This window comes from Chlamydomonas reinhardtii, chromosome 3 (genome assembly GCF_000002595.2).
Source record: "Chlamydomonas reinhardtii strain CC-503 cw92 mt+ chromosome 3, whole genome shotgun sequence".
Lineage (NCBI taxonomy): Eukaryota > Viridiplantae > Chlorophyta > Chlorophyceae > Chlamydomonadales > Chlamydomonadaceae > Chlamydomonas > Chlamydomonas reinhardtii.
The window spans coordinates 8,459,158-8,470,968 of NC_057006.1; the positions used below are offsets into that span (position 1 = coordinate 8,459,158).

Here is an 11,811-nt window from a genome sequence, read left to right on the forward strand (position 1 = left end):
CCGGACACCACTGGCTGACTGATTGCGGGCCCAAGGATCGATCCTCCAGGCTGCAGACCAGTCACATACCCTTACAAGCATATGGAGCATCGTTGCCACATGAATAATCCACAGCAGCTGGCATACCCAGCACGGACAAGCACTCGAACGGACGACTTCTCGTGCCCGGTGCGTACCCTTGCACCAGGTGCGCGCTTGCGTCTTGTCGGCACAGCACCTTCCTTTCCTGTGACTCTAGCGTGCTGTCTTCCACAGCATTCCAGGGCATAGCAACGTGCCGTCACCAAGCATTCAGCGCTCTCCGCAACCAGCACACCATGGTGGTCCCTGACATGGCCTATCCTTATCAACATTGACGAGGCGCCTACCAAGACAGGACTGCACGCCAGGTCGTGCGCACCGCCTTATAACCGAACACCAACCCACCCGCACACAACTATGGTGTGTATGGAACCACCATGCGTAGTGCGCATGCACCGCCGCCAGTCTGATGTCGGACTCCTGGAACTGACGGTGAGGGTGCTGCCGTAAGCTAACGTTGCAACTCTTCCGGCTCCGACAAGCCGGTGTTACTGCGGGCGATGCAAGGGGCGAGATCGGTCTTTAGGTAACAGTCAGCGGCACAAGCAAACCACCACTCCCTAAGTCAGGCAGTTCCCATGCCGCCAATCGTGTCATGTAACTCACCAAGAAGTAGTCGGGTGTTGTGCCCCCAGCGCGGAAGGCCGTCTGCAAGGAGGCAAGGGTTAACGGAGTCGGCAGTTGGTACGCGGCCGGGCACACGACATGCCCGCGCGGCTTTTATGCCTACATGCAGGCATCTAATACACCCAAGTCTGGCTCACACTTTACCTATGCGCCTTGCACGCACAACCGGTCGCTGTGATACTCACTTCTCCCAGGAACCGGCATTCACTCACCACCCTTTAATACATGATCCAGATAAGTTCCATGACCGGCCACCCTCAACACGCATACATGGTACCCACCTCGGGCTCTCCTCGCCGCGGCGCGGGCTCAAATTTCTGGAAGGTCCGGCTCATGTCGTCACTGACCTCCATGATGGCAGCCAGGTTGCCTGAGGATGTGGGGGCAGAGGTGCGCCGCAACAGATTCAAGCAGTGCGCGAAGAGTAACCGCCACTTACGAGAGTGGTGCCCAGGCGGCGACTCGCAGCCCGGCCATTATGCATCTTAAAGCATGTCCGTCAGGACTTGACGAGCCCCTGGCTTCTGCTCTCCAATCCATCTTTGCAATGCCAACCCGGCCTCCCTCACCGCAGCGGTAGCAGTAGTTAGGCGCGGAGAAGATGGTGACCACCGCCTGCTCGTGGCTCCAATTGTAGCCCTCCATCACCAGCTGGTGCGCGCGCGAGATGAGGTCCAGGCCGTTCGAGTGGTTGTAGGCGGCGCTGATGTCTGCACCGAACGTGTAGCCGGCGCCGCGGGGCGAGATGCCCCAGCCGCCGCGGTCGTCAGGGTCGGACCACAACAGGTCGCACATGGGGCCCTCGTGTGGCACCTGCGAGCAAAATTACGGTAGCTTCAGGTTCACAATCTAATCCCCGCCACGGGCAATTAAGCAGTACCACTCCGCCGCTGCACCACTGGCACACCTGACGAGCGACCCCTCCACAAGCACATGTATCATATCTGGCGTTATATATACGACCCAGGTTTTTCCACGATTAAGCCCCGGCCTCGCGATGTCCGACGCGCGCCCTGGCATATTGTCTGACGTCTGACGCCGCCAACAAACCCTGTGACACCTACACGATGGATTGTAAGGCTGCTCGCTTCCCCATCCCAATGCCCCAGTCCACCAAGACAGGCAAGCGCCTGGCAGGCAAAAGTGGCCCATGGGACGCAGCGAAACCGCGTTCTGCCCCCTCCCCGTGTCCGTTTTATCTCCCCCCTGGGCGCCCACCTCCTGGATGCGGTCCAGTGCGCGGATGTGATCCAGTGCCTCCAGCGTGGGCGACAGGCCGCCGTGCAGGCAGAAGATCTGTCACGTGGTGGAGGGCGGAGCCAATCGGGAGATGCAGCGAGCAGGCAGCTGCTATGTAAGGCCTCCGCACCGCTCCCATACCTGTTGGCTGCTGACCAGTGCCAACACGGCCTGGACATCCATACCAGTACCCTGATTGCTGCTTTCCCCTGGTCCCCACTGCAGTGCCCGCACACCTTGTTCTCCACCAGGCCGGTCAGCGGCAGGTAGTCGAACAGGTCCGTGAAGGCCTTCCACACATCCGCGCTGCCGTACTTCCGCAGGCACTCGTCATAGAAGCCGTACCTGCAAGACCGCGCAAGATACATTGGGGGGCCGCGCTTTGCGTTGAAGGTTTCAAGGCACCCGCATAGGACAGACGGTACCAAAACGTGCAGGTGAGGCAGCCAACGTATCATGGCACCGAAACGTATCATGCTTGGCCAGGGTAAGACACAATAGCAGAACGCAGTCGCACTTCCGCCTTACACTTGCGTAATTTGTCGGCTTTCGTGGTTTCCTCTTAAAATGGTGATGCGGTCCCGGAAGCGGACTTTCAAGGCCACCAGCAGCGACACCGTCTCCACGCTGTGGTAGCCTGCAGCGCCACATCAGCAACACACACCCGCACAAGCCCCCGGTCAGCAGGTTGCTGCCTTCCCTGCCTGAAACGAGACCGCAGGTGTGCAGCCCACTGGCACACTGCAGAGCACCCGCGTGCTCCAGCCATGTATGTGCCAGCCCTAGGAAGGCTAGGTGGACCTGCGCCTCGCGCCGCCCAACACACCATACACCACTGGCGAACCCACCAAACGATGCCCGCTCCCGTCACAGCCCGCCCCTTTCCAGCCTCAGAGCAGCCTCCCCTCCCCAGTCACGCGCACCTCGGTCGACGTAGTCGCCCATGAAGAGGTAGTTCTGCGGGGTGCAGCGCAGGGCAGACGTCAGGGCCATCTGTGGTACCACTCTGAGGCCCCTGCCCAGGTCGCCGTGCCGCTCACCGTGTTGGGGCTGTCACCGCCGATGCGGAATAGCTCCAGCAGGTCGTTGAACTGGCCATGGATGTCTCCGCCTGTTCCAGCAGACCGCCAGGCAGCATGTCCGCGCGATCAGTTAGACCACGGCACATCGTATGCCCGTCATAATCAAGTCCTGTTGCCTAAGTAGTTATCCGCTGCTCCAGGCAGCCATGCGCGCAACGCAGTTCGAGGATGCCCGCCAAGTGCGCTCCGGCAACTCACAGACGGTCACAGGGCACCGCACAGGCTGCACATTGGACTCCTCCGCAAGGATCTCTTTAGCTTTCTCGCAGAGAGCCTTCACGTCGGCCTCAGGGAGCGGCTCGCACCGGAGCAGCTGTTCTATGTGTTTATCCAAGTGCTCGAAAGGGTTTTCATGGCCTGTCATTCTGCAAGCTCTGATATCCCCGGGGCCCAGGGCCCGGGAGAAAGGAAAAGCAGGGTTCCTTCGCACACGAAATGAGCGATAGTAGCGGGGCTGTCGTTCTTTACAGTAGTTATAGGTAAGATGAAATGCCCAGTGCCTCTCAGAAACAGGCTCAGCGCTAATATTGACACGACTCCGCAAAGGCAACGAGCCCTCGCCCCGGATGGGCGGCTCTTCGCCCACTATTTCACAACTAGTTGCAATCTTTGCTTCACCTAGTGACGTGCATATTTCACGGCTATACTACTCAAACAGATTACACAGGTTGCCCCTCAACGCTCACTTGCTTTCACAATTGTGTCGCGGAGCTTTAGCGACGCCAGCTCCTTATGCGCTACGCCCAATTTTGTGAAAAAGCACGCTGCTGCATACTGAACAAATGTGGGCCGCTCAGCGCCGGCCAGCCCTGTATTGCACGGACGCCCTGCTCAGCTGTAACTGAGCGTACCGAAGCGTGCAACATCGTATCTAGTATCTGTGTTGCTGGGATAGTGTAGACTGGACCGAGTCGGCGGCACGGACGAGCCGCCCAGCCAACGTGCGTCCCCTTCCAGCACCCTCAAGCAGCACCCTGTTCCGCCAACGCCATGGCTGTTTTACTGCGGGCACACCCATCAGCAGCCACCCCGACAGATGCCACAAGGCCTGTCACCTGGCGGCAAGTGCCGCCTGCCGCTAGCCTCACAGCTGCCTGGCCTCCCCCGGCCTCCAGGAGGGCCGCCACGGTGCCGGCGGCGCTTGCTGCAGCCGGCAGCGAGCAGCCGTTAAACACTGGTCGGCAGCCTCCCTCGCTGGCTGAGCGGCCGCGACCTCCACCCTCAGCGGGAGGTCATCGCCGGCAGGTTCCGTCCATCCTGCCGGTGCCTGGCGAACAGAAGGCGGCCGGCGCGGCGCCCACCCACGTAGACCCAGCGATGCCGGCTCGGGACGTTTTGGCACCAGCCGACAAGGAGGGGGCCCAGCGGCTGGCGCAGCTGGCTGCAGGGGCAGCAGGGGCGGGTCGCCATCACAGCTCTGGAGCTTCGGACTCTGGGGCCTCCGGCAGTACCGGGGCGGCGCCGGAGGAGCGGCCGAGGCAGCCGCCGCCGGCTCCCCGGCGCCGCGCAGTGCCAGTGTTCAGCGACGTGGACCAGCAGGTGTCCGCCGCGTATGACGGCCTGCAGGTGACGGTCACCGGCCGCGACCCGCCCGCGCCCTTGGCCTCCTACAACCAGCTGTCGGGGCCCGCGGCGCGCTACAAGGTGGCGCCCCTGCTGCTGCGCAACGCCGCGGCCGCCTACCGCCTGGCCCGACCCACACCCGTGCAGGCGCACGTGCTGCCCGCAGTCATGGAGGGTGAGTGGGGCTACGTGGCCAAATACGTGCTGTAGCTGATGTAGCGTGTCGGGCTGCAATACAACTCCAGTTGCGGGCTCAATGTTTTGCGTGCTACCGACTTCAGCTGGCGGCGTCCTCCGCCCCTGCATCCCCCCTCCCACAAGCACACGCGCACACATGTACCATGCACGCACCTCTGTCCCACTCAGGCCGTGACGTGCTGGCGGTGTCCGTGACCGGCAGCGGTAAGACGCTGAGCTACCTGCTGCCCTGCCTGGCCCAGCTCATGAGCGGGCGGCCGCGGCCCGGCACCAAGAACAGTGCCAGCCCGGACGCCCTGGTGCTGGTGCCCACACGAGAGCTGGCGGAGCAGGCGAGTGATAATACATGGGGGAGGGAGGGGCAGCACCGGCAGCAAGGCACGTCTGACGTGCGCCTGCCTCCCCCGTTGTGTCTCCCTGCCGTGTGACTGGGCCTCCACCGACCCGCCCTCCTTGTTACCGGCGCGGCCACAGGTGTACGCGGACGCCCAGCTACTGCTGCGCGGCAGCCACCTCAAGGCGCTGGCGGTGCACGGCGGCGTGTCGGTGGCAGAGCAGGTGCTGGCGGTGAGGGGCAGGTGAGGACGGGGGGGGGAGGGCGGGAGAGGAGAGGAGAGGAGAGGAGAGGAGGGGAGGGGGACATGTTGTCGGGAGCGCCCGGAAAGGTCTCCTCAGCCTTGGCGCTTTGTAACGCGCCCGGCCCTACCTGCCTGCCCGCCTGCTCCTGTGCAGGCTGCGGCGCAGTGGCGGCGGTGTAGACCTGCTGGTGGCCACGCCCGGCCGCCTGGCCCAGCTGGTGGAGCGGCGGGTGGTGCGGCTGGGGCGGCTGAGCTGCCTGGTGCTGGACGAGGCGGACAGACTCATGGACCTGGGGCTGTGGCCGGACCTGAGGGTGCTGGTGAGGCGGCATGGGGGCGCGTGTGGGGCGTGTGTGGGGCGTGTGTGTGGGGGGGGGATGCGTATGGAGGCGTGTGGTAGCATGTGGTAGCGGTAGTTGTGGTGGTGACCTGCATGGGGATTTGTGCGGGGAGGTGCTGTATGGTGAGTGCAAAGCGCGTTGGGGCGTTATGTCGGTGGGCTTGCGCATCCCTGTTGACATTGACGCTGGGATCCGGCTGTCTCGCATTGCTCCCCCTTCTTTCCGCCCATCCTCCCACCTTCCCGCCGCCTGCTGCAGCTGAGCCACAAGGACCTGCCCACGGCGCGCCAGACGGTGCTGACGTGTGCGGCGCTGCCCAGCGAGGAGCAGGGCGGGCGGGCGGCGTTGGAAGGGCTGCTCCGGGACGCGGTGTCGGTGTGTGTGGGCGAGCACCGCCTGGGCGAGCGGCGGGACGGGGCGCCGGCCAGCAGCAGCGGCGGCCTTGTGAGCCCCGTGGTGCGGCAGGTGGTGGAGCTCGTTGACGGCGGACGGGGGGCGGATGTGGAGGCGCTCAAGGCCGCCCGCCTGCTGCAGCTGCTGGCACCCGTCACAAACGAGGGCGTGGCGGCGGGCGCGGACGCGACGGGCGGCGGGCCGGCGGTGGTGTTCACTCGCAGCCTCCAGCGCGCGGAGGAGGTCGCGCGGCAGCTGGCAGCGCGCGGAGTCAGCGTGGCGCTCATGCACCGGGACCTGACGCAGGTGCGGGCGGTGACGTGCATGTGATTGCTGCCTCACCTCCTGCTCTCAAGCTGGCGCCTGATTGTCAACATAGTCGGCAAACGCACTGCCTCCACGCACTGGCACACGTCGCACTCCACAGGACCAGCGTGACGAGGCGCTGCAGTGCTTCCGCTTCGGCGTCACCAGCGTCCTGGTGGCCACCGGCCTGGCCTCGCGCGGTCTCAACTTCCCGGATGTGGGCCACGTCATCAACTACGACGTCCCCCTGTCGCTGTCCGGCTACGTGCACCAGGTGGGCCGCACAGGCCGCGGCGGCAGGCCCGGACTGGCCACCACCCTGTTCACAACCCGCGACCGGCCCCAGGCAGCAGCCTGGCTGGTGGACTGCCTGCGGTCGGCCCCGGGCGGCCAGGTGCCGGCCTGGCTGCAGCGGCTGGCGGCGGAGGCGGCCATGAAGGCGGCGGCGACGGAGGAGGGGGCGCTCGAGGCGGCGGCCACGGCAGCGGGCGGCAGCGGGGGCAGGCGGGGAGACGGGATCACGGTGCGGCCGCGCGGGACGGGCCGAGGTGCCCTGCCCGGCACTGGGGCAGCGGGTACCCGGGGGCGAGCGCGCCAGGTGTTTGAGTTAAGTGGCGACGTGCTGGCGGGTGGACCAGAGGGGGACGCCGGGGAGGCAGCAGCACAACTGGGCGCAGTCACGGAGCAGGAGCTGGGGCGAAGTACCGGTGGTGACGGCGGCGCGGCAGCAGAAGCACGATTCGGCGTGTTCCTGCCGCCCCGACCCGGTCGCCGCCAAGGTCCTGCAGTGGCCCTCCATGGTGGCGCTGGTGGCCGGGGTCTGGCCGTCGATGAGGCGGGGCCTGTGGCCACTGCCGCCGCTGCCGGAGACCTGGCGGGCAGCGTCACTGCCTCGGCATACGCTGCGCCAGGCAGCGGCGGTAGCGGCGGAGCTGTGGTGGACAGGCGCCATGACGCGGAGGCCTGGCAGGTAGGCGCTCGTGTGTTGGGACGTCGCAACTACATAACTGAATACTGTACGTCGATGGGTGCCTCATGCTTCGGACTGTTTATCTGCCAGTGCCACTAAATGGTTTCCTTATTGTGCATTGCCCTGTTCACCTCCTGCACAGGCTGTTTTTGACTTGGCACTACAGCCGCTGCAGCCACCCAAGCGGCAACAGAAACAAACAGCCCTGGGTGGGACGGCGCCGGAGGACGCAGCGGCGGGTTCTGGTAAGAGCTCGCGGCGGCGCCGTGGGAACCTGGAGCCCAGCCGTGAGGGTGCAGCGGGGGCCAGGGAGGAGGCCGTGGACGAGGAGCACGTGGCAGCACAGCAGCAGGGGGCAGGGCGGGGGGGCCTGCTGTTTGCGGATGGCTCAGTGGTGGCGGATGCGCGGCCCGAGGCGGGTGTGAGCGTGGCGCCCCAGCGGCAACGGCGGGCGGGGAGGCGGGCGAGCGGCTGAGGTAGCGGTGCATGCGCCTGGTTGGTAGGCTCGCGACTTGCGTTGGCAGGACGACGGAGTGACTGCTCGGGACTCATGGCACTGCTGATTTAGGTAGGTAGGTCAGTACGAGTGTAGGCCCGGCCTGACACCCTCCCTTGCAGCACGGGGCAGATGTGGCTGCCACTGTGCAGGTAGGATTCTGTTGCCGGCTATCGGCTGCCTGGCCTTGCAGCTAGGAAGTGTAGGAAAAGGGACTAAGGCCAGCCGCCAGGCAAGAAGGCTTTAGTTCCGCAGAACTTGTGGTTTGCGTTTGCGGCAGCTGGGCCGCACCTGGCCGCACTGGCGCCGCGGAAAGACCCTTGAGCCCTTCTCAATTTACAGCTAAATTGCAAGCCAAGGGGTTTTACGGTAGCCTGGTATTGCCGCTATCAAGCTATGGTAGCACGTGATGGGCTATGGACGTGTGCCGGGCTCGCTACAGCCAGTGCTGCCTTCGCAGTGGCAGCCAGTCACCCATCATGACTGCCAGGTACCCCGCCGCCGACCCCGCATACAAGCAGTGCGCACATGCAGACATGCTATGTACCTCCCGTCCTCCCCTGCACCGCAGGCACCCCTTCCTAGGAGATTGATTGCATTCGTGTTACGCGAGGCATCCCTCATCACCGATATCGACATCGGAGTGCGGAGACAGGCGGAGAAAGGGGCAGATAGGTGAAACCCACACATGTCGTGGCCCTTTGTTCCACCTTGCCGCGGCCGTGCACACATAATACCAGACTAGCATAGCGTGGTGTGTCACACAACAATGTTGACATTTTACTGCCGGCGGTGCGTGAGTGCGCGAGTTCATAGTCAGGTTCATAGTCGAGCAACCTCGATTCATCGCCTGCATCCAAGGCATACAAAAATCGCAGTTGTCATCAAATGCTCTGGACAAGGCGCTAGCAGTCACGAACAGCCAAGCTCGCCGCACGGCTCCGAGACGACGCGGTCCACACCCCCGCCCTTGTCCTCGCGCCACTACCTCAACATTAGCAACGATTCCCTAGGTCCTGCAGCAGCAGCGGCGTCTGCAAGGTGTGACTGTTAGGGTTGGTATTGAGCTATGGGGATGCTCTGGTGCGTTCTGCCGGACGTGGAGAAGGGAGTTGCAGACAGCCCCACAACCAGGGGTGCCCCTGCCCACAACGAACTCGCCTCTCACCCAGTTCGGGTCGTGGGTTGCTGCAACCCAAGTAACTAACACTCCCCGTCGCGCCAAATTGGGGTCAAAAGCAAATCGCCAACTGGGTGTGGCGCATGCTTACCTGATGCACGCCGTTCGGTTCCTCCGCACAGTGTACCAGTTGTATCCCCGGCAGCAGTACGGGCGCAGAGGCACTCTGCGTTGGCACAGACGCTAGTTCAGGTGCGGAGGCGGGGGCGGGGGCGCGGCACGCGTGTCCTCGCGCACATGAGCGGCATCCCACGCCTCGGCTGCTGCCGCCACTGGGTGTCAATCGAAGCTCGTGCCTCCCGGCTCGTGCCTGACGCTGACGTCGTCTTGCTGCCGGCCGCACAGTTCGTGGCCCGCCTGCCGCCAGCCTCACCCGGCTCGGCCGCAGAGGCACTGCGCTCGCGGCTGGGGGCACGGCTGAGTGCGCCAGCGCTGGGCGAGTGGATCCGGGACTTCACGGAAGCCCTCGCGGCAAACGCAACACGGCAGGCGCCCACGTTAGCTGAAGAACCGCAGATAACGCTCGCCACAGCTGACTCCCCAGATGGGCCCGTCTGGGACCCGCAGGAGCAAGAGCAGCTGCAGGCGGAGCTGGAGGGCGCGGTGGAGCGGCTGCTGGCGTCCCAGCCGCAGCTGCTGGCACAGGACTCGGCAGTGCTTGTGGCGCGGCTGAGGGGGCTGGCGGGGCTGCTGCAGCTGCAGCTGCTGCGGCGGCCGCCAGGCGGGAGCGGCCCAGGCGGAGGCGGAGGCCCTACCGCACTGGACCTGGCGCTGCAGCGGCCGGCGCTGCTGCTGGCGGACCTGCCCACACTGGAGCGCCGCCTGGCCGCACTGCAGGCCGCACTGGGGCTGCCGGACCGGGCGGCGGCGGTGGCGGCGGCGGTGCAGCAGCCCGTGTGGCTGTACATGGAGCCGCCGCCCCCACCCGTGTGAGGCCTGCACGTGTGTGCTGCTGTAGCGAAGCGCCGCAGAATAGGACGGGGCAGGGCAGGGCGGGCCGGGGCAGGGCGGGGTAAACTCAGACTTGTTGGCCGCTTGAATGGTGGTGAAGCAGTGCCCGTGGCGGTGTGTGCAGCTATGCAGTGTGCAGGCCTCTATCACTGGGCGCTGTGTTACTTCCGGCGGGCACTGGGCCAGTGGTCTGCATTGTTCAGCGGGATGCGGTGTGGATGCGGTAGAACGGCCAAGGGTTGAGAGTCACAAGTTGGCGTAAGCATGTTCCTTGTCTGGTTTTTGGGCTGAGCCCCCGGGCAGCAGCAGCAGCGGCGGCAGCAGCAGGAGCAGCAGCGGCACAGGGCCTGGCGGCAGCGGCCCTGGGCCCAGCAGTTGCGGCGTGCATGTGCGTAGCAGAGGGGGCGAGCAAGGCCACGTGGAGGAGAAGAGCGCGGTGCCGCTCAAGAATATGACGAGTGTTGTGGAAACGAATGCGTACGTAGACCAGAGCGGATGGCGGAGTGGGCTTGCAGGCGGCACGAGAGTAGGCAGTCAGTAGCGCAAGTTGCGAATTCACATGTTACCTCGTAACCGACGGTAAACGCTGTGGACGGTTGCGCCCATGGCTGGCTGACGGAAAGCGGCTGCTGTATTGGGATGGCTGGGCTGGCCGACGGCGGCCGGGCGTTGCTTGGGACTACCAGAAAGGATGCGCCCGAAACCAACCGGGAGAACACCAGCGGCGCCGGCGCGCAGGTTGAGGCCGGCCGGTGCCGATTTAGGGTCTTTGCTGGCGAGCATGGCACAGTGTATGGTAGGACGCAGCAGTGAGGAGTGTTGCGGCTAGAGGATTTCCTGCTGTTTGGCTGATCGCTGCCTGTACTGTTGCTTGACAGCGGGACAGCTGCCTATGCATTATCATGTTTTTAAATTGCTCGTGGGTTTTTACAACCGTGTCCAAAAACAGCCCCACACGTATTGTCACCGTGCCCTGATTGAGGAGCTAGTTGAGGCGGTTATTAGCAGATCGAGGACAGGGGGCGCTAATGCAGCCAAGCTGGGCTGGGGTCCCGACTTTTTGCATACTGTTGAAAGCCTGTTTGACGTATGGAAGGATATGCCGACACCACTGCGCAACCAACGCGCAAGGGAGCAAGTACTTTGGTTGCTTTCTAAGCCGCTGCCAGAGGCTGAGCTTCTTAGCGCATACAGGAAAAGAATGATGGCTTCCTGGGCCCACGATCGGTTGATTACACCACCTGAGTCGTTTCCGTCTGATTCCTTGCACCCCGGGCTGCATATGTCCAAATACAAGCACTGGATGGGGCTCAGTTTTGAGCGAGCGGCGCCACCCATGCACCCACCCCACGCCCACTGTTTTATCCCTTTTGAAGCACACAGATGCCTTATGAGGTTTCGGCTTTGCTGTTGGCCGATTGCAGCTAATAGAGATCACCATTTACCTAGAAATGCCAGGCTTTGCCCCCTCTGCAACAAAGGAGTAGAGGATGAACGGCATGTTTTACTTGAGTGTGAAGCGTACACGTGTGTCAGATCAACGTACGGTATCAGTTCTGATTCAATGAAGCAGGTTATGCAAAGTGCAGACCAATTTAAGTTGGCTTGCTGCGTACGTGATATTTGGTCTAAGCGCTGTCTTTTGATTAGGCAGCACCACGACGGTGCACATGGTGTGCAAGATGCAACTAACAATCCAGTTCCAGGAGACGAGGGGCCCTTGCGGCTCGGTTAGTCTCGTTGCAGGTATTAGGAATGCACACTTCCAATCCTGTAACACACACACACAGCGGGACGTGGCTGGAC

General features: G+C 63.7%; 3 protein-coding genes across 3 annotated transcripts; 2 read left to right on the forward strand and 1 right to left on the reverse strand.

The window, feature by feature from the left end:
• Window positions 1-59: 59 nt before the first annotated feature.
• Window positions 60-3,540, reverse strand: CHLRE_03g199983v5 (uncharacterized protein). The gene is made up of 10 exons (XM_001699372.2): window positions 3,228-3,540; window positions 2,988-3,058; window positions 2,871-2,904; window positions 2,476-2,584; window positions 2,184-2,292; window positions 1,927-2,004; window positions 1,278-1,521; window positions 990-1,078; window positions 688-729; window positions 60-572 (listed from the first exon to the last, which is right to left on the reverse strand). The coding sequence occupies exons 1-10, from the start codon at window positions 3,391-3,393 to the stop codon at window positions 570-572; spliced, it is 945 nt and encodes a 314-aa protein (XP_001699424.1). The 5' UTR covers window positions 3,394-3,540; the 3' UTR covers window positions 60-569.
• A 109-nt stretch (window positions 3,541-3,649) lies between these two features.
• CHLRE_03g200095v5 (uncharacterized protein) lies at window positions 3,650-8,431 on the forward strand. Its single transcript, XM_001699324.2, has 7 exons — window positions 3,650-4,767; window positions 4,959-5,122; window positions 5,265-5,368; window positions 5,523-5,688; window positions 5,968-6,408; window positions 6,530-7,378; window positions 7,521-8,431. Exons 1-7 carry the CDS (start codon window positions 4,020-4,022, stop codon window positions 7,851-7,853), a joined length of 2,805 nt encoding a protein of 934 aa, XP_001699376.2. The 5' UTR covers window positions 3,650-4,019; the 3' UTR covers window positions 7,854-8,431.
• Window positions 8,432-8,499: 68 nt separating this feature from the next.
• Window positions 8,500-11,794, forward strand: CHLRE_03g200207v5 (uncharacterized protein). Its single transcript, XM_043061328.1, has 3 exons — window positions 8,500-8,915; window positions 9,177-9,246; window positions 9,400-11,794. The coding sequence occupies exons 1-3, from the start codon at window positions 8,644-8,646 to the stop codon at window positions 9,985-9,987; spliced, it is 930 nt and encodes a 309-aa protein (XP_042926616.1). The 5' UTR covers window positions 8,500-8,643; the 3' UTR covers window positions 9,988-11,794.
• Window positions 11,795-11,811: the final 17 nt, after the last annotated feature.